General features: G+C 44.0%; 1 protein-coding gene across 2 annotated transcripts; it reads left to right on the forward strand.

Moving 5' to 3' along the window:
- Positions 1 to 1,439: 1,439 nt before the first annotated feature.
- Positions 1,440 to 18,056, forward strand: LOC142432366 (uncharacterized). 2 transcript variants are annotated; one of them, XM_075537519.1, is made up of 5 exons: positions 1,440 to 1,990; positions 10,444 to 10,618; positions 12,346 to 12,472; positions 13,009 to 13,098; positions 14,027 to 18,056. In XM_075537519.1, exons 2-5 carry the CDS (start codon positions 10,517 to 10,519, stop codon positions 15,580 to 15,582), a joined length of 1,875 nt encoding a protein of 624 aa, XP_075393634.1. In that variant the 5' UTR covers positions 1,440 to 1,990; positions 10,444 to 10,516; the 3' UTR covers positions 15,583 to 18,056. The 2 variants fall into 2 exon arrangements, with proteins under 2 accessions (XP_075393634.1, XP_075393633.1); XM_075537518.1 differs by having other exon boundaries at positions 1,441 to 1,990; positions 14,024 to 18,055.
- The last annotated feature ends 8,114 nt before the right edge of the window (positions 18,057 to 26,170 follow it).

Genomic DNA, 26,170 nt, shown 5'->3' on the forward strand with positions numbered 1-26,170 from the left:
ACTCATAGCAACCTTATAAACAGAAGGAAACATTGTCTAGTTCTGTACCCTCTTCACCACTTTATGTCTGAGCCCATTATTGAAGCCACTGTGCTAATTTATCTTGTCAAAAGTCTTCCTCTCTTTCACTGACCCTCTACCAACCCCAATGTCTTTCTCTAAGGATAGTCTCTCCTGAAGACATGACTAAGTACTTGAGATAAAGTCTCTCCATCCTCGCCTCTAATGAGAATTCTGCCTATACTTAATATATATATATATATTATTAATAATTTTATTGGGGGCTCTTACAAATATTATAACAATGCATCATTCAATTGTATTAAGCACACTTGTATAGATGTTGTCATCAACATTTCCAAGATATTTTCTTTCTACTTGAGCTCTTGGTATCAGCTCTTCAGCCACCCTCCCCACCTCACCGTAAATCCTGGATCAATTGTATATTATTGTTGTTTTGTATCTGACACTGTCCGTTGTCTCCCTTCACCCATATTTCGTTCCTCGTCTCCCTGGACAGGGTGGGGGGGGGCGGGGCTTTATATCCAACCTTGTGAAGGATGTCTCCTTTGAAAAAGCTTCAGATTGATTCCTTTTTCTCTTGAGGAGCGGATGGTGGGTTCAAACTATTGACCTTGTACTTAGAAGCCGAATGATGAACTCACTGGGGCCCAGGGCTCCTTAAATCTGCAATGCTTCATAATAAAAACATACACGTCCTCTTCAGTTAAATGAAGTGCAGTTTTACTCTGAGACACACGGCGACGCTATAGTCCACAGAAACTTCAACAAAACAAGGAGAAATGCACGGGGAGGCCTTTAAAGCATTCAAGAGCCAGGTCACTTTGAAGACTAATGTACGCCTTGACCCAAGACATGATATTTTCAGTCACCTCACATGCGAGTGAAAATTGGACAAGAAGGAAGACTATCCAACAATCGATGCCTTTGAAGTGTGGTGTTGGCGAAGAACACTGAGAATATCACAGACAAGAATGTTCTTTAACAAAAGAAAGAAAAAAGAATGTTCTTTAGAGGCTGGGATGTCTAGACTTTGTCTCGCTATTTGGACGTGTCATTGGGAGAGACCAGTGTGTGGACAAAGACAGCATCCTTGGTAAAGCAGAATGGCTGTGGAAAAGCATTGAGATGGAGGCACACAATGGCTGCAACCATGGATTCGACCTTGAAGACGGCTCAAGGTCCGCCTGTGCTTTGTTCTGCTGTGCACAGGGGGTCTATGCCTCGGAATGGACTCCAGGAGGGAGTCCAATAAGGCAGGTGCCCCGCACTGGAAAGGATTTGACTGCACCCAAGAACACCTCCAACAGCAAAGCTCCGCCCTCATTGCTTGCCCCGCCCCACGAGCCATCAGATGACGTCACCCAACCCCTCCTGCTAGCCTACCCGGAGTGCTTTGCTTTCTCTAGGCCCGTCAAACTCACTGCCCCAAGCCCTATTATCTTTCTCTAGGAACATTCCCGGCGGCCCCCTTTCCCTCTGCTTCCTATTCCTTTAAGGACACCTGGCGTTTCCCATTTCCTTAACGCGGCCGGCCGGGAGCACGGGACCACTTCAGAGCTCCTTCCGTACTAGGCGCGCCGTGAAGGCCGCCATCTTGGACTTTGTTCGTCTGACGTGAGCGGCGTTGGACACCGTCGGGGGCGGGGGCGGCGCAAACGGCGTAAAGCAATCCTTTTACGACTCTCGCGACAGAGTCCGCAGGTTCCACGGAAAGCGACCTCGGGTCGGAAAAGAGGTTTTACGGCACTTCGCCCAAGATGGAGGCTCACGATTGAATCAGGCGAAGAGGCGCCGCCGCGACACCGTCTGGAAGGCTCTTTAGCTAAAACCCGCCAAAAATACCTATCTCCAAAAGGACAAATGGAAGCTGCGTCTCCGGAAGGGTTCGCTCGCGTGGTAACCGGCACCCGGTCGACTGGATGCTGCGGTAGTGAAGCTTGACAGTGAGGTGGGGCCAGCGAGGATGGTGAGTCGGAAGGGAAGGTGCTGGACCGCGGCTGTCCTTGCCCCACCTCATCCATCGCCCCGTCCTTGGGGGGTCGCCGCCAGTCGGAATCCACTCGATGGCAGTGACTTTCCTGTGGGTTTTTGGCTCCTTTAAAGAGCCTTGCGTTCTGGCTGCGGAATCCGGTTGAATGGGGTTTAGGGAGACAATTTGGGGTTCCTGGCAGTCAATGTGGGGTTCGTGGCGCGGAAGCCCTTGAGGGGAGAGGAGGAAGTGAACTGCTTGGCCGAGGAGGGAGAGGGAGAGTTGGAAACGGGCCGGAGAAAGGTCTGTGATGGCGGTGGCCCTCTGAAAGGGGTTGATGCCCGAGATGCGTTCGGGTAGGAATGACTGAGTGGGACAGCCTTGGAGTGTATTAGCGCTAGGTTTGTGGAAAGCTGCAGGTTAGCGCAGGAACCCGCAGATTTGTTTTTGAGTGCCCACGTAGATGCAGCTTCTGTTGAATTCCGTATCTCTGACCATTGATTGGCTGATCAATTGATCATGATCTCGTGACTTGGCTTTGTTTCCTATGCACTATTAAATGATCGAACGTCTGTGGCTCCTTGGACAGCATGATCCCCTTGTGCCTCATGGTCACCCACATCTGGATGATTTGCCCCTGTTTTGTTCTTGCCCTTGGTAAGATTGAATGAATGTGGACGTGAGCGAGAGCATAGGGTAATGGTTGGAAAGGCCTTGGCAGGAATAAACCAGGGACGGGCGGTCTTCAGAGAAAAATCTTTGGGGGGATGAGTAATTGCGTGGTCAGTGATTGGAGGGTCTTTGCTCTGGGCTTGGATTTGGGATGCCATTGGAGGTATGCTAACGCTTCTGGGGGGAAAGTCAGTTCGTGGGGAGGCTTTGGAAGAGTGACTCCAGCATCTTTGGAGGGAGCTCAGTGATTGGAGCATTCTTGGAGAGAAAGACAGTGATTGGGCCTCTGGGTTTTAGGTGCCATCAAGCCTGCTCCAGTGACAGCAACTCTGTACCATAGAGCACAACACCACCACTGGGGATTGTGCCAGCCCCACAATTGTTATTGTTGCAGACATTATGCCAGTCAGTCTCAAGGGTCGGTTTTTTTTGTTTTGTTTTTAGTAACAACCTGACTTTTTCCATACTTTATTTTTATCTTGTTGGGCTATTGGTATTTTAAAAATCATTTTATTGGGAGCTTGTACAACACTTATAACAATGCATCCATCTATCCATGGTGTCAAGCACATTTGTACATTTGTTGTCATCATCATTCTCAAAACATTTGCGTTCTCCTTGAGCCCTCAGCTACTCATTTTTCCCCTCCCTCCCTGTCCTTCACCACCCCCACCCCCACCTCATTCCCGAGGGTTGTCTTTTACTGACCCTCTACTTTTCCAAACATGATACTGTTTTCCAGGGACTGGTGTCTCCCAGTAACACGTCCAAAGCGTAGGAGATTTTGCTTCTAAGGAGTATGCTGGCCGTACCTCTTGTGACAGCCCATTATACTTTCAATAGCCTTTGCCAACAGCGTAATACAGATGCATTCGTTCGTTTCCCTTTAGTTATTGCCCAGCTATCACGTGCATATGCAGCGATGGAAAACACTGTGACTGTGTTAACCGAGTCCTCAAAATAGCATCTTTGTATTTTTGACATTTTCAAGAGGGCTTATGCAGCTAACTTCCCCAAAGCAACTCCCCTTTTAGGAAATTCAATCAAGTCTAGGTTGACAACAGGTTTACATGCTCTATGTAATCTTTCTCTCCTATACGTCTATCACACATCTACGTCTATCACATTAGGTAAGAAAACCAATCTGCATAGTAAGATCTGCAAGACACAAAATACTTTTTTTAAAAAACATCTGGTTCAGTTTTTATCCTCTTCATTCAAGACGATCCCATTCATATGTCTATAGCCTTGGGTCCCTAAAAGGGCCTGGTCTTCTGTTAGCCAGCCTGTGTGGTCAGACTTATTTTAATCAGCCTTATGCCCAGGCTACTTTAGAAACTACTTTTCAATCATTGGCTGAAGTTTAAAATACCATACCTTCCTTTTTAGCCATTATAGGTAAAAACAAACCCCCAAGGGTTCACTTCTCAGGGCCTCCTGCTGTCTCTTGCATTGCCCCATGTTTCTGTGCGTGTAGAGCCACTGTGATCAACCCAAGGCCACCTCTCCCCACGGGGGATGCCTGGGACTCCGAGGACAGACCTGCCTCCACCCTCCATCTTTCTTTAATTCTGATGCCAGTCATCCTTCTCAAGAGAGTGCTACTTCTCTGCTGGATTTGCTAATGCCTTACAATGGCCACTCAGAACTCACAGACAGTATTCATGATTATTGGGGTTTATCAGGAAAAGTGAACAGGTTACAAGTTAAGATCAGAAAGCATTAAGGATACAGTTCTTCCTTCCATCTGCAGCACTGTCTTCTCAGCCTTGCTGGCAGACACAGCTTGCGCCTGATCCTCAGCATGCCAACATGTGGTCTCTGCCCTGCTGTGCCAAGTATTCGAACATTCCCTTAGAGATGATATATGCCTAAAGGGTCCCTCTCATGGCAAGTCAGCCTCCTGTGGAAGGCATTGAGCTTTACTCAATCCATGGGCCAGGAAGCACATTGGTTCATCTCATGGTCTCAGTGCGGGGCCTTTGGTGCCTTTGTTCCTACCACCCCTTCAACAGTGATTTTACACCTGCTCAGATGGTGGCTTTTGTTTCTTGAGGGTCTTGGGATTTTCCCCCCTGTTCCTGAAAGGGCTTAGTTTACTCCCAGGGGAGTGGCAAAACTGAACAATGCCCAAGTTGGAGACCTCTGCATGATATTTGTATCATTCTACTCTGTCATTTGGTGGGAATTACAAATACGATGGATGGGAGAGCCATTCCAATAACCTTAGTTTCACCAAGTCCTGGTGGTGTAGTTTATTTTACGCTGGGCTGCAAACTGTGAGTTTAGTAGTTAGAACCACCGCCACTCCATGGGAGAAAGACGAGACTGTCAGCTTTTGTACCGGTTTCCAGCCAGGGAAGCCCATGGGGCAGGTGTGTTCTATCTTACAGCAGCGGTTCTCAACCTTCCCCTCGTGCCGCGACCCTTTCATACAGTTCCTTGTGTGGTGGTGACCCCCCAACCATAAAATTATTTTCGTTGTTACTTCATAACTGTCACTTTGCTACTGTTATGAATCGGGTGACCCCTGTGAAAGTGTCGTTAGCGCCCTCACAAAGGGGTCGCGACCCACAGATTGAGAACCGCTGGTCTTACAGGGTTGCTATGAGTTAGAATTGCCTGGATGGCAGTGAGTTTTGTTTTGTATGTTTGTTATTCTTGCTGCAAATGTGTTACTTTTTCTTTTTGGAAATTTCTGTTCAGTTTTTTTCACTTCATAAAAATGGTTTTATTTTACAGTTTTACATGATTTTCATTTTTGGACCCTTTATTTCTTCCATTCGCTTAAACTGCTGTGCATTTCAAAGCAAATTTTATATTCTCTTCAGACTTGATCCCTTTTCTCCTTCCTCTATTTTTAATGGCATTTTGCTTTCTTCATGTCTGATAGCCTCATTGCCATCCATAACTTGTTTGATGTCCAGTGTTCATCGTGTCACGTCTGTTTAATTCAGGTGTGTTATACGCAAGGTTGTGTTTTGGCTCTTGTGGTTTTGTTTAAGTCCTGTCTTGACCTGAACACGCGTAGGAGCGATGGATGGTCTGCTCCAAATTGACCTTTGCCCTGGTGCTGGCAAATGCTGCCCGGCTCCTCCTCCATTTCTTCTAGATGTACAATTACTGTCCTTGTCAGCTCACACACACACACACACACACACACACACACATACATATATATATATCATCAATCTCTATGTGTTCTGCTTCATGTTTGATGACTTCCCTTTTTCCATGTTTGAGGAAGAGGAGGCAGCTCCCTCTCCGTTGTATTTTGAATGTCCTCCCACCTGAGGGGCTCACCTCCCGGCACTCCATCAGACACTGTTCTGCAGCTGCTCATAGGTTTTCAGTGGCCAGCCCCTCGGAAGTGGATAACTTACTCCATCTTTGTGGTCATTTCTTAGTCTGGATACTCCTTTGGCATTTGTCCCATGGTAACCGTGCAGGTATTAGAAATAGCAGGGGGGGGGGGGAGGGAGAAGAAAAAGAAATGTGAGTGGCATAGCACCCAGCATCCCAGCAGCACACAAGCCTCCAAAGTAGGACAGACTGACAGACGCTGAGTGGGGAGAAGTCAGTTAGAAGGACAGCTGTGGGTGTCAGTGGCTCGTGTGAAGATGGAGGATTATCGGGTGTCTGTGCCGTCAGGTAAATGACTGCAGCACCCTTTAGATGCTAATGATCGTGGTGGGTTTCTCCTAGCCATCGTAGCTCCCACCGAATGCCTGGGCAGTGGGGGTGGCGGTGATGGTGTTAGGTGCCTGCCTCTGAGTCAGTTGTGACGCCTGCCGACACTGTGTACAACAGAATGTGCTGTCCTCCTCATTGTTATGAGCCCCTTGTAGTAGCCGCGTGTCAATCTGTGGGGTCCACCCCACAGTCTAACAGGTGCTTAGGAGCTAGGTGTGCAATTACAGTAAAAAGAGATCGGAAAGCAGGGCACAGGGGATTGATCTCCGATATTGGGACAAGAGCAGCCTTGAGTCTATTCAACGATAGAGTTTGATAGTAACAGGCCTTGCGAGCCTCTTGTTACCATGACTTGGGCAGTGTATTTGTCTTGACTATCCTGAGCCCAGTCTAGGGGGACGCTGCAAAGGAAGTGCCTGGCAGGCAAGAAACAAATGGTGTCAACCGCCCTTTAAGAATAAAAGACAACAGGCACCAGATACCCTTGGAGATAGGGATCCTTTAACTGTCCAAGTGAGCAGCAAGTGAGACGCCAGACTTCTGGGGGAGACCGCTTACCATTGGATGGAGGGTGGGCGTGAAGACCCATCCTGGAGAATGTGTGCCTTTGGCTCTATCTGTTATCTGGGCGCAGTGGAGACTAAGGATACTAGGCCTCCTCTAAACACTAGTGCTGGTTTTCCCAGCCCTGTGGTCACAAGGCTAGAGATGAAGCCGCTTACACTTCCTCCCAGGTCCTCAGTTTCCCGCATCAATCCATCGATCTCATCAAGGGCTTTCTTCCTTCGTGCTGCCCTTGCACTGTATCAAAGCACGAGACCTTTTTATAGGGACTGACTGCTCTGCTGATAACATATCCAAAGTATGTGAGATGAAATTCTGCCGTTCTTACTTCTAAGTACTTCTCCCCAGGCAGGTTTTGGTTCTTTGTGAAATCTATGGTACTTTTAATATTCTTTGCCAGAAGCATAATTCTAATGAATTGGCTTTTGTTCAGTCTTCCTTATTCGATGTCCCATTTTCATTTGTAATGGACCTCCCATTCCCCTGGGTTCATAGTGCTTTCATTCCCTTGGGTTGCCTTTATAGATCTGTGCTAGCTATGGTCTTGTAATTGCCACCGAAAGATTGGGTGGCGTATGCAACCATGTTAGTCCAGGTTGACTGGAGAAACAAATTCATAGACTCCCATATGTGTGTAAGAGAGAACTTTATGTCAAAGAAAACATCCCAGCCCAGTCCAGATCAAGCTCATAAGTCTGATATTAAGCCCATATGTCCAATACCAGTCTATAAATTCCCCTTTAGATTCACACAACACATGCAATGATGCCAAATGCAGGAAGCTCACAGACCAGTTGGAAGCAAGTCTTGTAGATCCAGTGGCAGTGGAAGCATTTCAGCATGGTCATGAGTGGCCATTTGTCTCCTCCAACACCAGGGCTCTGGTTCCATCAGCATAGCTCCATCTGTCTTGTCAGCAGTAAGACTTAGCAGACAGTGTGAGTCTGGCCTCCAATGAGCTAATTATCTCCTTATTGCCTCCAAATTAGGTCATCAAGCTGCAACCTGATTTTTGACAGGCTAGACTCCACCCCTTCGCAAGTTCACAGGCGATTATGTAACTGCCACAGCAACTAAGGTGCTTTTGGCTCCCCTAGGGGATTGGACAGCTTGCTAATAATGCAAATAAGCGTGTGCATTCTTTTTGGGCATGGGATCGTGCAAATAAGGTGTATGGAACTCTTAGCAGGGGATTGTCACTTTTGCCATCTTGCTAGGCTTCAAATGAGCCAACCCAGCGACACACAGGGACAGAAGTGGAGTGCGTCCTTTGGACTTGGGGTGGGGTGGGGGGTGTGTTCATTCGCTGAGAAACGCCTAGGTCCGGTCCAGGAGTCCGAGGCCTGTTGAAAAATGGCACTGTGGGTTTAACCTCCTCTACCTATATTGGACCACAGGTATCTTACATGCGTAGTCCCATATCATCATCATTGTGGGGTTTATGAAGCTAAAGGGCCATATTAAAATCAAACAAACAAAAAAGAGCTGTATTATTTACATCACTATACTTGCCTTCTGTTATTTGAGGACACATTCCCAAATTCTGATACCGGGAGACCCACCTTGTCAAAAATATATTCGTTCTGACAAACACTAAACCTAACTCTAACACAAACCTAACCCTAAGCATAACACAAACCCTAACTTTTAACCTTAACACTTAATCCTTAACCAGAGCTGTTTTTACTTAAGCCCTATCCCTAACCCTAAATCTAACCCTAATACTTAATCCTTATCACAGGCTTTCTACATTACATCTGACGCTAACCCTCACACAAACAAAACAAAAAATATATATACTTTCTCTATTTCCTTTCTGAATTTTCAAACTACTAACATGTTTCAATATATTCTTAGTTTTCTAGGTAAGCCATGCAAGCCAAAGCAGATTAATTTGGCACAGAGTAAAGAATATGAACTTTGGATTTGAACAAAGCTAGGTTCTTAATGCAGATTTTTACATTTAGTAGTGTGAAGGTAGTCAAGTTTCTCAACCACTTGGAAAGCCTTTTCTCACTTTAAAAAGAAAAAGAAAGACGTATCCCCCGCCCTAGAAGACAATGTTTTTATTCCATCAACTGTTTAACATAGGCTTAATATGAATCAGAATAGGCTCAAAAGCAGTGTTTGATTTTTAATTTGGTAACCATAAATTTAAGAAGTCTTGTTGGCATGGCGAGTTAAACACACAGCTGCTTACCCAGAAGTCATCAGTTTGCCCACAAGTTGCTCCCATGGAAGAATGATGTGGCACATTCATTAAGCATCCAATGGACCCAAATATTTAACAACCACCCTTTGGGCAGAGCCCCTTATTAGGTGTAGCTCAAAGAGAGAAGGCGGTGAGAATGACTCAAACCTGCCCCTTAAGATGTACCGATCATGGAATAAATAACATGGTGGCTTTCAAAAAAACAAAAATAGCCATAGCTGTCAAGTAGATTCTGACTCATAGGGACCCTACAGTACAGAGTAGAAGTGGAGCTGAGTTGCTATAAACACCTAACAGTTCCTAAAACAGTAAAGGATTTGAAACATGCTATAGATAATCAAAGCTTGTTAGCAAACTGTCCCAGCTTGGGGCCCAACATTCCGGGTAAGTGTTGGTGTGTTGCCGGCTCTGAAATGATCACTCCGTTTGTCGTTGGGGGTCTGTTGCTGCTCTTTCCAGTGACCTCATTTATATGGGCACTGTCTTTGCTCTCTGATCATGTTTAAGAGAGTCTCTTTTTCGTAGCTGTTTGATGACGTCACCCAAATGCATCTGTGGGCAGCTTCTTTATGTGGCCTTCTCGGGTTCTTCAAGAACAGGGTCTGCATTTCTCTGCCACTGAGACCGATAGGGCAGGGCAGAGCTACCCCGGTGGAGTTCCAAGATTGAAACCTTTACAGGAGTAGAAAGCTGCCTCTTGCGCCCTGGGCAGCTGGTGGTTTCTAACTGCTTTGGGAAATCCTCAGCTACCTTTCACTTCCACAGCGGTTTACTCCCTCTCCCTCCTGTCTGCCCTGCTGAGTCTTTGAATGGGCATGCTGATCTATTCTGATTATATCTCAGCCTAATAACTTGTCACAAAACTCTTCTTTGTATTTATATTATTACCCTTTCTCTCTGCTCTATGTTTTAGATCAGCGGTGCTCAACCTGTGGCTCGTGACCCCTTTGGGGCTCAAAGGACCCTTTCACAGGGTTCACCCAATTCCTAACAGTAGCAAAATGACAGTGATGAAGTAGCAATGAAAATAATTTTATGGAAAAAAAGAGAAAATAATGTTATGGTTGGGGGGGGTCACCACAGCATGAGGAACTTTATTAAAGGGTCACAGCATTAGGAAGGTTGAGAACCACTGTTTTAGATGAAGTTGTCAAAGTGAACCTTTAATTCATGAACTCTTCTTCCAACCAAGTACAGTCTTCCTTCTAATCCCATTTATTGTTGTTGTTTTTAATCAGTATATTTTTAAGGTGTCTGGTTGTTTGTTTTCTTTACCTCCCACTTTTGCATTGGTTGCCTTCATCCGCAGTGAATGTTTGCATCCTCACGTTTGGACATCCTGGGCTAGGATAGTACCTAAGAGGGAAGGAGGAGGAGGCCCGATGATCAACACATCAACGCTGACCAGAGACTTTGAGAGAAGAGCCCATGGAATGAAGAACGGAGTAGATGTTGACCTTGCAAAGAAAATGTCCAAGTCCCAGGTGAGTTGTTTTTCGGTATGTTTATGTCACACTTGATCTTTCAGTGATGCTGATGAGATTTAATAAAGACATGGTGATCTGCTTCTGTATTGATGACCAAACTACCTTTAAGACCATTGGTTCTGGCTCATAGGCTACCTACCTCCTGAAATGGTGGAATGTCAACTCTAGATGACCAGCCTCCACAGTGGAGAGGGTGCTAAGAAGTGGTTGTATAATTAAAAGGAGAGAAAGAAAGTACAACAGACAAGAAGTGCCAGGGCTCACTCACCTCTTCCATGGAGTCTAGAACCAGAGTGAGAATAATGTTATCTCTCACGCTAATATCATCTTGGACATGCAGGCCACGGCACACACACACAACAGGAAGGAGTTGTATTAATGACATACATGTACCAGGAGGGGGACAAGTTAGAGGTATATACCCACTAGGAACGGGAGGTACTGGAGGCATACATGTGATAGGAACGAACATACTTCTAGAGTTCAATGATGGCCCAACCTTGGTCCTCTCTGAGCTGGCTTGACCTAGGGTGTGTGAGAGCTCTTCTCCAGGGGAACCATCTATGATCCTTAACAGAAGGGAGTGGGCCAGACAACTGGGTCTGACTGCTCTTCCTGGCAGACAACCTTCAGGCAAGTAGCCTTCAAGCAGTTGTCTTTTCAAGTGTATATAGTAGCAACCATGTGCTCAGAAGCAGTAATACATTGGCATTATTACGGGGGTGGGCATCATGGGGGACGTTCACTTAGGAGAATGTTACTGGGATGCATCTCCACCCCACGACCATGAAAGCTTCCCTCCACAAGAATCCTGGCCTCCCAGACTCCTTAGAATATGAGTGTAGAGAATTTGTCCACATAGTCTCTTCCCAGTTCTCAGTTCCAACAGTCAGCTATTTCTTTTTGCAGCAGTAACTGTATTCTTGCCCTCGTTGGATCTGGCAGTATTGCAACTCGGGGCTTAAATGGTTCTGTGTTGTCGTTCTGTCGTTCTTTCAGTTGAAGGCGTGCTGTGTGTTCTTTCTTTTTCGTTTTCTAACTCGAGGTCTTTGCATCTTTCATTGTAACATTTTACTTTGTCTTCTTAGGCTTCCCTTTGACATTGTCTGTTCCGCTTGCGCTGCATCATTTCTCCCACGTGTCTGAGCTGCTTCACGATGAAGAGCTCCTTTCCGAGTCTCTTGTGGCGTCTGCTTTGATCATTTCCTTCTTTCTTGTCTCTGTGATGACCTGTGCCTTCTTCCTGATTGGTGTCCTTGCTGCCCTCCAACAGCTCAGCAGTCTTCTGTCAGTAGTGTTCAATGTGTCAAATCTATTCTTCAGATCTTCTTAAAACTAAGTTCTCAAGGTCATTTTTGGGCTCTTGTGGATGTGTTTAATTTTTTTTCAGCTTCAACCTGGACTACAGGTGAGCAATTCATGGTCTGTTCCCCAGCTGGCCAGCCTGGTTTTAGCTGCTGATACTGCACTTCTCCATCGTCTCTTCCTACACATGTAGTTAATTTTGTTTGTGTGCATTCTCTCTGGAAAAGTCCATGTGTAGAGTCACTGTTGTTGAAAAAAGATCTTTCCTATGAACATTGGTCTCGCAATATTCTATCATGCAATCCCCAGCTTCTGTTCTATCACCATGACTATATTTTCCAACTACTTTTCCTTTTTCTTTGTTTCCGACTTTTGCATTCCAATTACCAATAATTATAAATAATCATTATCAATTACAGAGCTTAGTGTCATTCCAAGATGTGGTTGTAGTCTTCACCTGGGAGGAGTGGCAGCTATTGGACTCGGTTCAGAAGAACCTCTACAAAGATGTCATGTTGGAGAATTACAGCAACCTAGTATCATTAGGTAAGTGGAACTTAACTGATTGACATAGTAAACCCAATCAATTGCTTTTCCATCTACAATGCTAAAAGAGGTTGGGCTTCACTTCATGAGTCCATTAAATCTGTAGTCTTCGAGTGTCACATGCCATAGATCAGGGGTCCTCAAACCATGACCCGTGGGCCACATGCGGCCCGCTGAGGACATTCATCCGGCCCGCTGGGTGTTTTTGCCACTGCTGCCTGTCCTGCTTAGCAGCCGGCTCGTCCAGTGTACATAGGAATTTGTTCATAGCTTTTCTTCAAAACTATAGTCCAGCCCTCCAATGGTCTGAGGGACAGTGAACTGGCCCCCTGTTTAAAAAGTTTGAGGACCCCTGCCATAGATTCTTAGTAGTTTCTGATTCTTGAGAGTTTGGCCCTCATCTGTAAAGAAAGAGGCCTTTTACTCTGTCAAAATGCAAACGGTCCGGCCCCTTAAATGTCCTAATTCTTCAGAAACCTTGTATCACAAGTTGTGTCCACTAACTTGGCTTACAAGTGGATTGGTCCTGTGACTAGGGTGCCAGGTTACGACAGCAGATGCGGCCATCCATTTGGAACAAGGACAACCATGGGTGGGAGAAGAAATCCAGAGCCCAGTACATCCAGGTGAGTAAGGATCAACTAGCCTATGGGCAAAGTAGGAGTCAGACCATCAATAATAAGGAGGTACTCTGAAATGTTTGGGAAAATCTTCCTGAAATTCTTACCTTGGGGAAAAACATCTGGGACAAGTTCTTCATGTTGCTTCTATTTTTGAATCTCTTTGTATTCTCTATGGGAACTGTTTTTCTTTTTTTCTTAGTGGGGAGGGAAGGGTGTGTGTGAATTCTGCCTAAAAATTGCGTTTTTATCACATTTTAAAACTTTATGAAAATATACTTAATAAATACCATCTCAATAATTTTCTGCATGCAGTATTCAGTGACATTGATTACCTTCTCCAAATTGTGATCCATTCTCACCACCCTATTCCAAATTATTTTACCACCATAAACTCAACACCCCCTATTTGGCTTGATCTTTTACAATAAGACACTTCTTTCTTTTCTGTACTTTGACCAGATTCATTTTTGTCTGCTTATGGAACATGCTTTCCTCATGAATCTTTTCTCTAGCATTCTCAATGTTTGGTATCTTCTTTTTTTTTTTTTTGTGGTGGTGGAGGTGGTGGTGGTGGTGGTGGAGGTGGAGGTGGTGGTGGTGGTGGTGGAGGTGGAGGTGGTGGTGGTGGTGGTGGTGGTGGTGGTGGTGGTGTGGGTGTGTGTTTTTCTCGTTTGGTATCTTCTAATGCATGCCATACCTGTGCACCCTTTTCTTATATGTTAAAGCACTCATGAATTTCCTCTCCTCAAGTTGTGACTGCTCGTACCTCTGGTAGATTTTTACTTCATTTTTTCCCCTCCTTTTTGTAATGCCTTGGACTTTTGTACTGTACCCAGAGTCTACTTTCTTCTCCTTTCCTTAATCTTTGTTAAGAGATTCTACTTCTTCTGTTACATGATCATGGTTGATTCATTGGTTTCCTTTCTAGAAGATGCCTGGCAAGTCGAACAATCAGAATGGTACCAAGACAACCAAAGCAAACTTGAAATGATGGGGATTCACCGCCAAAATGATGAATTTGGGAAAATGTCTCATCCAAGCTCAAGCATTGGTGCTCCTTTACAGTATGCATCTTATATATTTGGAAAACATTGGAAATCAAATCCAGAAGACATGATTCAGAATAGAAGCTATGTAATAAATGAAGCTGAATTTAATGAATATAACAAATTATTTCCTCATACTAAATATGACACAACTCATACTGGATCAAAATACAGAGTATATAATGAATGCACAAAAACGTTCCACCATAAACCACAGCTTGTTAAAAACTGGAAAACTCCAACAAGACAGAAACCCTATTATTGTAGTGAATGTGGGAAAACCTTCTCCCAGAAGTCAGACCTCATTAAGCATCATAGAATCCACACAGGCGAGAGACCCTATGGTTGCAATAAATGTCTGAAAGCCTTCAGGAGAAAGTCCCACCTCATTTTACACCTGCGAACCCATACAGGAGAGAGACCTTACAAATGCAATACCTGTGGTAAAGCCTTTATTGATAAGTCATGCCTTAATAAACATCAGAGAATTCACACAGTAGAGAAACGTTTTGTGTGTGGTATATGTCAGAAAAGCTTCAAGGATAAATCACAACTTAATATGCATAAAAGAAATCATACAGGAGAGAAACCCCACAGGTGTAATGAATGTCAGAGAAGCTTCAACAGTAAATCACAGCTCATTAACCATCAAAGGACTCACACGGGAGAGAAACCATTTGGGTGCAGTGAATGTGGCAAAACATTCCCCTTTAAGTTTAGTCTCGTTTTACATCAGAAAATTCATACAGGAGAGAAACCATATGTATGCAATGAATGTGGGAAAGCCTTCATCCAGAATTCTAAACTCACTAGACATCAGAGAATTCACACAGGAGAGAAACGTTTTAATTGCAGTGAATGTGGAAAAGGGTTTAATGGAAAGTCAGTCCTTAATACACATCAGAGAACTCACACGGGAGAAAAACCCTACGGATGCGATGAATGTGGGAAAATGTTCCGAATAAAGTTAAGTTTTATTTTACATCAAAGAACACATATAGGTGAGAGACCCTATGAATGCAATCAGTGCCCGAAATCTTTCACCCAAAAGTCAAACCTCACTACTCATCAGAGATCTCACAATGGTGAGAAACCTTATGCATGTGGTGAATGTCAGAAAGCCTTCAGCCGGAAGTCATCTCTCCTTATGCACCAGAGAATTCACTCAGGAGAGAAACCTTATGAATGCATTGAATGTGGAAAAGCGTTTTCCTCCAAGTTTAGCCTTGTAGTTCACCAGAGAACTCATACAGGAGAGAAACCTTATGAATGTGGTGTCTGTCAGAAATCTTTTGCTCAGAAATCACAACTTCTCAGACACCAAGGAACTCACACGGGTGAGAAACCTTACAAATGCAGTGAGTGTTGGAAAACTTTCTCCCACAAATGTAGACTCATTTTACATCAGAAAAATCATGGAGGAGAGGAATCAGAGATATGAATATCTGAAAGTTAATGAGAAGGAACAGTTCATTGTATCACAGTTTACTAGAGGGGACACAAGATTGCATTGAATGCAAATAAGCTTTTTTTCAGACAGACACCTTTATACTCATCAGAGGACTACTACACAAGGTCAAATTCCAGGCATGAAACAATGCCTTTTCCAATAAATGTCAATTGAGTATAGCCTAGAGACTTCAAGGAGAACAGAGTATCTGTGGTGTGTAATCATTGTGTGGGTGATGACAGCATGAAATTAAACTACATTGGTATCAGAGAATTGATATTGTTTGAATTGTGTTCCTGTATAATTGGTTCAGTGACATGATATAACTGTTCACGATGGTGAAAAATCACCATCAGCACCAGCCCATAGCTGATTATGAGATGGAGGATCAATCTACCATCTCTCTCTTTTTTTAATCCCTCCCACTTCTCTTCTGGGTTTTATAAGTTATTGAAATCGTCACACTGAACTCAAAGACCATACTATTATGGGATTTAATGGGAAAGCAGCAGGTTACAATTAAGGATAAGGTAAGACTAAGATTGTTCTTTTGTCAGGACAACTTTTTCACTTTGCCCACAAGCAGACTTCTTCCTCAGCCCCTGGGCCCCTCAGTTTGGCTTCTGCTCTGCTAGGTGAAGTCCTGCAAAATCCGTTAACTCTGCCAATAAGTCCTCAGAGGCATCCACTGCCCATTAGCCTCCTGATTGATGACAACATGCCCATTGTAATCCCTTCACTGGCTGAGGAGAGCCCCGCACGCTGTCTTTTAGTTTTCTGTTTCTACTGCCACCATTTCTCTTCCTCTGATGCCATCTCCACTGTTAACAAGTGGCTCTCTGTCTTAATGGCTTGGTAGACACATCTGACTTCCTGTAAGTTTTGCAAGTAGTAAGGAAAGTGAGTAACTAACCCAAGGTTGATTCGTATGAAGCTGTGGTAAGACATAACTTCCCCCTCCCAGCCTTCTTACCAAGTCACCAGTCGTCCCAAAGTGCTCTGAAGTACCATTCTCTGCCAGGGAACCTCCTGACTGAAGACTTGTATCGGGAAGCTCCCTGCACAGTCTCTTGCTGATGTCCTGATTCTGCCGCCGCTGCCAGTTCTGCATTGCTGCTACAAACCATCTAACTTCTATCGTGTTGACAGTTTTCTGTCTTCTAGGTCTACAAGGTTCTCTTCACAGGTACAGTTTGTAGAGTGGACCTGTTCTTCCAGATCTCCCTTCATAGTAATTGGGTCCCCCCTGGTCTCCTTGTTTCTCTTTATCTTGCTTCTCACAACCCACGCAGGGCGATGGCCTCAGTGAGGCCATGAAGTACAGCTGCTTGACTACAGTGGTTTGAGTCACACCTCGGGTAAGAGTGCAGCCAAGTGAATTCCTTCCGATGGCTTTTGCCATGTTTGTAAGGAGCCTTTGTGGCTTAGTGGGTTCTCTGGCTGCTAATTGCCCACATCAATGTTCAAAACTACCATCTTATCTGTAGGAGAAAGATGAGGCCTTCTGCTCCCATAAGGATTTATAGACCAGGGGATATGCAAGGGCCGGTTCTGCTAGGTCCTAAAGGGTGGCTATGAGTTGGGGGTCTACTTGGTGGCTGTGAGTTTGGTGTTTTTGAGCCACAGTCTGTCATTCCCACCAGAAGCGTAGGTGGGACCATGCAGATAGGGTATATTTCCTCTTTTCCTGATGAGTCTAGGAAAGAGAAGGTAGGGGAAGATGCTGATCGAGTTGTATGATTCCATTGTGAGTGGCTGTTAAGGGTTTATTGCAGTTGTAAAAACTTGGAACTCTTAAGGTGGGGAGTGGTCACTTTTGCCATCCTGCTGGGTATTACCCCCTTCCAGAACCAGGAGTGGGGAAGTCTCACTGATAGCAAGAAAGAAGTGGCAGGAGTGGAACACATCCTCTGGACTCTAAGGGCCCTGCATGCTGAAGATCCCAAATCCAAGCGGGAGAAACTGAAAATGGAGGAAACGCAGCAGCAGCAGTGACAGAATACTAAGAAACTAAAGCAAATATTAAAAAATACTCTATATTTTTATGAATGTCAGGAATCACTTCCTTATTGATACCGCTTTATAAAGGAAATTATTTACCTTTATAATTTACCTTTAGTGTGAAATCAAATGTATACTGGGTGCCATCAAGTCCATTCCAACTCAAGTAGTGACCTACAGGGCAGGGGAGAAGTGCCTCTATAGGTTTCTAAAGTCACAAACCTCATCTTTCCCCTAAGGAGTGGCAGGTTTTGACCATCTTAAATTTGTATATGAATACACCTGTCAGAAAGCAAAAAAATCTAACAATCTCAATATGTAATCATTTTGTATATTTTTATAAGACTAAATCATATTTAGAAGTTGCATGCTAGTGTAAGAATTGAGAGTATGTAATATGTTTAAACAACATTTTCTCATCTGCATTGAAACTTTACATCATCGAACATAAATTGTTATTTGACTGCAAGGACTCATTATTTTAATATGAAATTCTAATAAAATATCTTTTGTTTGGTGTGTTTTTTTTAAGCTTGCTGTGTATTTGTATTCTGAGTGGGTGGGGAAGTTTTTGTGCCGCTTGAGGACAAAGTATATTTCATCAGTTTAAAGATGCACATTTCAAGGAAGAAGAAAAACCAGTAACAAGCAGTAGCTGAAGGATGATCCCACTGAGGCTGTGGTAAGGCATTCCTCCTCCCTCCAGTCGTTTTCACCTAGGCACCAGTCGTCCCAAAGTGCCCCCAAAACGAGGATTCTGATCCTCAGGAAGTGGTATATAGTAAATAACATGGAATATTCAAGTAGAGAAACTTTCTTAGTGGTATATATAAACTAGTGTGTTATTTTGCCAGGGGTTTCTGAGATTGGATGAGGTGCATTGGAAGTTATGTTAATAAGGGGTTTTTGTTTCTTCTACATTTAAAGAGGAAGGTTAGCAAAAAGGAGGACGCTGACAAGATGCACTGACACAGTGGCTGCACCGATGGACTGAAACACCTAACAGTTGTGAGAAGGTTTAGAACTGGCTAACATTTTATTCTCTTGCACATAGAGTGGCTCTGAGTTGGAACCACCTCAGCAGCACCTAACCACGATTTAGGAGAACCTCTGGTGGCACAGAGGTGACGAATTAGCCTGCTAACCACAAAGTCAGCAGTTCAAAACCACCTGCTGCTCAGTAGCAGAGACGAGGCTTTCTACTCCTGTAAAGAGTTACCATCATCGCTTCTCGGCCTTTTGGCTAAGATCAAGTGTAGTAAGAGTTACCATCTTCGTTACCATCCTGAGTTACTCAAAGGGAGTTTGCTTTGGGGCTGGGATGTAGTGGTTAAGAAAGAACTCACCTGCTGCCTGAAAGGTTGGTGGTGGAGATCCCGCAGCTGTGGGAGAAAATGGGACGATCTGCTTTCATAAAGGTGACAGCCCTGAAATCTGCACAGCACTTCTCACTCGTTAGGCCTGAGTTTAATCCCACGTTTGAGATAGAAGGATTATAGCTATATGGTGATTTTGGGTGTCTCTTCTAAATATGAAAGGTTCTTAATATGATAAAGAATTTGGTTTCTGAGAAGTAACCTCAACCATGACTAGTTGCCCCCACTTATGGCAACCCCATGTGATCGGTGTGTTCCATAGAATTTTCATCGGCATTTTCTCGAGAAGTCGATTGTGAAGCATTCATTTTAGATAGCTGTGGGTGGACTTCAGCCTCCCACTAAGCCTTTTGAATTTCACATGGGATAAGTGTACATTTAATGTAAAATGGTACTGTGTTTTTCATAGGAAGTGGTATGGGGCTGATGTCTGACTTCTGCCTGTACAACGGGGAAGGAAAGTCTGAGCCAGCAGCTTCAGGTCGACTCCTATGAAGCAGAGATCAGACCTGCCCACATGTGCCACACTGCTTCATTCTGTAGCCCCCTGCTTCATTCTGTAGCCCCCTGCTTCATTCTGTAGTCCCCTGCTTCATTCTGTGGCCCACTGCTTCATTCTGTGGCCCACTGCTTCATTCTGTAGCCCACTGCTTCATTTTGTAGTCCCCTAAAGGACTGTCGACTTCTCGGCTGGGTTTATAACTCAATGATTGCAATAACCACACAGAACTCACAATACTCAAGATTAGGGGGGTGACTAGGGAAGTTAACAGGTACTTTAGGATCAGAAATGTTCAAGTACTTCATTTAGCCATGTAGCCCCTTGGCTTATGTCCAACTCAGGCTATGTTAAAAAAAAACCCTCGAGATTTTGGGGTACTGTATGTACTTGAATACATGCCGACCTGAGTATAAGCCGAGGTACCTAATTATTACCTGGGAAATCAGAAAAACTGATCGACTCGAGTAGAAGCCTAGGGTGGGAAATGCAGGATGCAAATTAACATAGAGACCAGAGGTGAGAGACGGAGCGCAGCCACAGACACATCCTTACCAGTTAAGTGAATCACTACGGGTGCTTGTGCAAATTTGAGCCTTCCATGTCACAGGACGGCTCTGATTGGTTAGATGTGAGTAATCGGACATTCAAAGCCCTGCAGTGTCAGCGGGGCTTTGAATGAACAGCGAGGAATGGCAATCACTCGCGAGATGTTACACCTCGCTGGGGTACCACTGACTCGTGTATAAGCCGAACCCCAGTTTTTCAGCACATTTTTTATGCTAAAAAACTCGGCTTATACATGAGTATATACGGGTAACATTTACGAGGGAAAGGGAAGTTTCAGGGATGACAGTCTCAAAGTCCACGCTATCTTTGGGAAGCGTGCAGGGCTGCATGGCAGGACTTGGGGAAAGTTCACGAAGGAAAAAGGTCACTCCAGTCAATTCGCAGGAGCACGAAAAACACATGGAAGGAGTACCGGGAGAGGTATGTGAATCCAGAGTGTGGAGCCAAGGACAGAAAATCCCCAGAAGCCAAGAGAAGGAGGCCCCGAGAGAGTCCACAGGCGCGTACACACTTGCAGAATGCACCTGAACGAGAAGGGCCTGCCCCCACACTGTGTGATTTAGCCCCTCCTGTCCCCACTGTCTGGGGAGGTGTCGTCGAGGGTAGTGGCCGATCTTATTGGTTGCGTTCAGGTGCACCTGTATGGGTGGTGATGTCACATTACTGATGCCGAGGTGTTTTCCCATAGGTGACTGACGGGTGCCTGATCTCCCTGAAACTCCTTTATTGTGGCCCTGCCAGCTGATTTCTATTAGCGCAGACCTTCAGGGGAGACCAATCCCCTTTGTCCCGAATCTAGCTACCTTTCCTTTTGGCCCCATCTCAAAGCAATAAATGATGAGAATTTTATCACCAAACTACTGTATAGCACACTTTTCTCCCTTCAGAATCCGGGAAAAGCTCCTCCACATAATAAAGTCTTCGTGGAAACCAAGGCATTTCTCTGTCGAAAGCCATGGTTCTAATAAAGGTGGAGATGCAACTGTTAATTCGTTTCTTGTTTGCTGCTGGAACCCACTGCCACAAGTTTGGTTGCAAGACCAATGTATTATGTTGCAGTTAAGAAGGAAAGCCATCCAACATGCGTCTCACTGGGTTAATGTTATTGCATGGCTTTATTTCTTTTCAGAACACGGGGGGCGGGGATCACCTTCCTTTTCTACCTGTAGAGGCTGCCAACATATTTTGTCTGTGTGGGGAACTGAGAACCTGGGTCACCACAGGGCTTGGAAGACCGGTTGTACTGAGAGCAAGAGCGAGCGCGCGAGAGAAACCTAATATGCCTTCTCCAGATAGAAAGAGTTCTCTCCACAATTGTCCTCCTTTAAGATGCTGATGTGAAACTGCTATTCGGCTGAAACATGCCTATCTTTTTTTAAAAATCATTTTATTGGGGGCTCTTACAGCTCATCATATATACGTGCATATTACCAAGCACATTTGTACATTTGTTGCCATCATTCTCAAAACAGTTGCTTTCCATTTGAACCCTTGGTATCAGGATGCCTATCTTTTAAAGCAGTGAAGTTCTTTTGATCTTATTATGCTAGGAATCAGCTTCTTTTGTCCCTTAGTTGCCCAGTACTTATGAAGTTCAGATGCGTATACTTCTGCAGAAATAGGTTCTTCACATATAACCATAAAATGATGAGTTACTGGCTAGTTTTTCACACACCGTTAAGAGGATGTATATCTCTAAAAGCACCTGCTGTCTGCTGTTTACTGTTCTTACAGCGTGATTGCCACCATTTGGCACTATTGTTTACTCGCCTGCCAGACATGTCCTTTGAGATATTCTCCCCAAAGGATGCAGGGTATTCAGATTCACGCTTTGCCCAGTCTATTGTACATGTGCCTGATGGAAGCTGGCACGTCTCGTTGCGATACAGACTCCTGTTAATGAACCACCTTTTTCTTGATCCCAACATTGTGATAAGGAGCCCGTGTCCCTATCTTTTCTGTCTTATTTATTTTTCCTTAATCGCACATGCTGCTTTTAAGGACCTGTTCAACTCTGGGGGTGGATCTCACAGTCTATGAGGTCCCTTTCCCCCCTCCAAATCAACCCTGGCCCGTTAAATCTTTCCTCTCTGTCACACTGATTTCTCTGCCACCCTCTGCCTCATTTAAGGACTCGTGATTACTGTGGGTCCCCAGGGATAATCTAGGATATTTTCTATATTTTCAAGCCTCTGGATAGCAATCTTCATTTCAAGTACTACCTTCACGCCCCTGCCAGGTAATGGTTATTTTCACAATGCCTGGGCATGAGAACATGTATGTCTTTGGGAAGTCATTCTGTCTGCCACAGTCTGTCAAGTTGATCTCCAATGATTCATGCCCACTTGCAAAATTAAATCACAGCCACAGAATATGTTTTGTTTTTAAAGTATTGAGCCATTCAACCTTCAATTCAAAGTGTCTATAATCTGAGCTGATCTCGTTAGGTAGTGAGAAGCAGGCACCAGGTGTTGTCCTCTCCATGGCTGAAAACCCACCTTAGCCAGCCATAAAGACTGACTGGGTATGCTCCAAATCCAGGTCCCTGAGCCAGGTGGGCGGTACACCTGGGTGGGTGCAAACTAGGCCAGGTGGGCTTAATTCAGCCAATGGGGTCAACCAATACCGTTGACCACCCCTCACAGCCAAAGGCCCTAAATGCTGGAGCCTTGAGAGTGCTAGGCCCTTTGGCTGGCTGCTTCTCCACCCTCCGCTTAGCTGTGCCCCAGTCTCTCCTTCTGGCCTTTGGCCACCCACGTATGGGGGGTGCAGTCCCACGAGGTTGCCCATGTTCAGTGACTGTAACACCTGAAACTTCTTCCATCCTTTATAAAAACCCACTTGGATCATAAACCAGGCTTCAGCGCAGATTCTTTCTCATGCGAAGCCAAGAACCGAGGTATTTCCCACCCAAGAAACCTAACAATCGAGGGGGGAGCGGGGAGGGAGGGGGAGAGAAAATAGGAAAATGAGCTGATGCCAGGAATCTATGGAAGGTGAATTTTGAGACTGATGAGGGCAATGAATGTATAAGGGTGCTTTACTCAATTGATGTATGTATGGATTGTGATAAAAGTTGTATGAGCCCCAATAAAATGATTCAGATAAATAATTAAATAAATAAAAGAAACCTAGCAATCTCTCTGCCGACAATTTAACTGACCTAGAGGGTACCCTCAGAAGCCAGTTTTGTCTGGATTTTTTAAGGCCTGTATTGAGGGTAAGACAAGTGTGTTACAAAGAGAGCTTGTTTGAAGACAAATGTATCACTGAGAGACCTTGTCTGCAGTCATCCACTGGTCCAGAGACACTTTGTGGAAAATCAACCTGTGCACGTAAGCTGAAACCCTACTAGTAACATTATGTTTTCACTTGCCCTTGTGTTTAAATGAATAAAAAGCAATCCAGCACACAGTAATTCAAGATTCATGTCTGGCTAAGTGGAGAAATTTTAAAAGCAGAAGTTCTTATGAGTGAAAAATGCAAGAAATATTTGAAGCATTGTATACTATTTTGATAATAGTTTGTGCACATATATAGTGCAATATGACTCAGTTTACACAAAGAGGTGGCGTATGATTGAGAACTGGTGTAATTGTAGGAAGAAATTCAAGCTTTAATGAAGGCATTCGCCAGAAAAAAGATTCCAAATAATTGATGGAATACCAAATAGAATGTTGGAAGACCTCCCTAGTTTATGTTAATAAGTTTGTGTGGTAGTTATATAATCATTTGTCAGTTTGAGGATTAAGAATGTAGGGGTGGAGACTAGCCTGTCAATCAGATCATAGGCAATGAGGCCTCTGTGGGGGCATGGCCTTCTCCTGAGAATTCTAGGAAATCCTGTATTTTCCTCTTTGGAGGTGGGAGACTCTCTGCTCTCACCCTGACAGTCATAGCAGCTGACAAGACACATGGACCCACCCTGATGCAGAACCCCCTGCCAGCACTGAGATGTTTCCAATGACACTGGATCCAAGGACTTTCTACTCACTGGCCTGTGATCTTCTATATTAGGCATCATTGCATGTGTTTTGTGAGTCTGAAGAGGACTTTATAGATTGGTATCAGACATATGGACTAATATTCAACTTATGGACTTGATCTGGACTGGATTGGCATGTTTTCTCAAAGTTGAATTACTCTTGTCTATAAATCTTTTTTTTATACACATATATGTGTCCATGGATTTATTTCTCTGGTCTACCCAGACTAACACAGTTTGGAAGACAGCACCCTAGATAACTAACTAGAAGCGATCCAAATTTGTACCCTTCCCAAGAAAGGTAACCCAACAGAATGCGGAAATCATCAAACAATATCATAAATATCACATGCAAGTAAAATTTTCCTGGAGATCATTCAGTAATGGCTGCAGCAGGACATCCAGAGGGAGCTGTCAGAAATTCAAGCTGGATTCAGAAGAGGAAGCGTCATAAGGGATATCATTCCTGATATCAGACATAACTTGGCTTAAATCAGAGGATACCAGAAATATGTTAATTGGTGTTTAATTGAGTAGGCAAAGACATTAAAGTCTGTGGATCAGAACAAACTACGGATAACATTGAAATTGAATAGCAGTTCTGTAATGCATAATTTTGTCCATGTGGAACCTGTACAGAGGCCAAGGGGCAATAAGTTGAACAGAAGAGACTGCATGGCTTCAAATCAGGAAGTGTGTGCCAAGTTTATATCCTTTCACCATACTTATTCAATCTATATACTGAGTCAATAATCTGAAAATTGGACTATAGAAAGAATTCAGCATCAAGACCAGAAGAAGGCTCATTAACAACCTCCGTATTCAAATAACCCAACTTTGATGGCTGAAAGCAAGGAGAACTTGAGGTTCTTGCAGATGAAGATCACAGACTACTGCCTTGAGTATGGATTGTGACTTAATGAATGTAAAGAAATTAAAAATTCTCACAACTGAACCAATCGTTATCAAGATGTACGAAGAAAAAAATGGTTTGGGATTTCCTTTTACTTGGCTCGACTATCACAAAAAAGAAGCAGCAGTCAAGAAATCAGATGATGGGATTGCATTTGGGCAACTGTGCTGCAAAAGACCTATTTAAAATATTACAGAGCAGATGTCACTCTGAGGACAAAGGGGTGCCTGACTTGGGGCATGATATTTTCCATCTCCTTCTATGATGTAAAAGCAGAGCAATAAAGAAAGGCAGACCGGAGAACTGAAGTATTTGAATGACGGTGTTTGGGAAGAATATTTAAGGTACCGTGGACTGCCAAAAGAACAAACAAAAATGACTTAATTATGGAAATGTATTATATGTGAATTCTTTATCAAAATTATTTAAAAACAAACAACCCCACATACACACACACAAAAAGAACAAACATCTGGCTTGGAAGAAGTGCAGCCAGGAGGCTCTTTAGAAGGGAAGATGACAAGACTTTGTCTCACATATTTTAGACCAGCGGTTCTCAACCTGTGGGTCATGACTCCTTTGGGGGTTGAACAACCCTTTCACAGGAGTCACCTAAGACCATTGAAAAACAAATATTTCTGATGCTCTTAGGAACCCAGACACCGCTCTTCTATCCTTCTCTAGGTGGGTCCGCCTACATGCAGATACACCCACATACAAGTACCCCATGTAAAGACTGTTACCCATGCGACACCATGTTTCAAGACAAAACTTCATTGATTTGTCATTAGAAATAACTATTTCACGATACATAATTAAATATTCTTTTTGTGATTAATCACTATGCTTTCATTATGTTCAATTTGTTACAATGAAAATATATCCTGCCTACTGTATTTATATTACGATTCATAACAGTAGCAAAATTACAGTTAAGAAGTAGCAACAAAAATCATTTTATGGTTGGGGGGAGGGGAGTCACCACACACGAGGAACTGTATGAAAGGGTTGTGGCATTAGGAAAGGTGAGAACCTCTGTGTTAGACATTATATCAGAGAGACTGGTGGAAAGACATGATGCTTGATAAAATAGAGGGTCAAGCACAATAAGAAAGAGGGAGATCTCCAGAGAGATGGATTAACACAGTAGCTGCAGCAATGGGCTCAAACATAACAAGTAGGAAGTTGGACAGGACTGGCCAATGTTTGTTCTGTTGCACATAGAGTCACTATGA

The sequence above is a fragment of the Tenrec ecaudatus genome, chromosome 18, assembly GCF_050624435.1.
Source record: "Tenrec ecaudatus isolate mTenEca1 chromosome 18, mTenEca1.hap1, whole genome shotgun sequence".
NCBI lineage: Eukaryota > Metazoa > Chordata > Mammalia > Afrosoricida > Tenrecidae > Tenrec > Tenrec ecaudatus.

Bases quoted from the DNA above. Each gene is read 5' to 3' on its own strand.
- LOC142432366 (XM_075537518.1), top strand. From the start codon at position 10,517: ATGATCAACACATCAACGCTGACCAGAGACTTTGAGAGAAGAGCCCAT. The intron at 10,619-12,345 runs GTGAGTTGTTTT...TATCAATTACAG, and splicing joins AGAAAATGTCCAAGTCCCAG to AGCTTAGTGTCATTCCAAGA. The intron at 13,099-14,023 runs GTGAGTAAGGAT...TTTCCTTTCTAG, and splicing joins CCAGAGCCCAGTACATCCAG to AAGATGCCTGGCAAGTCGAA.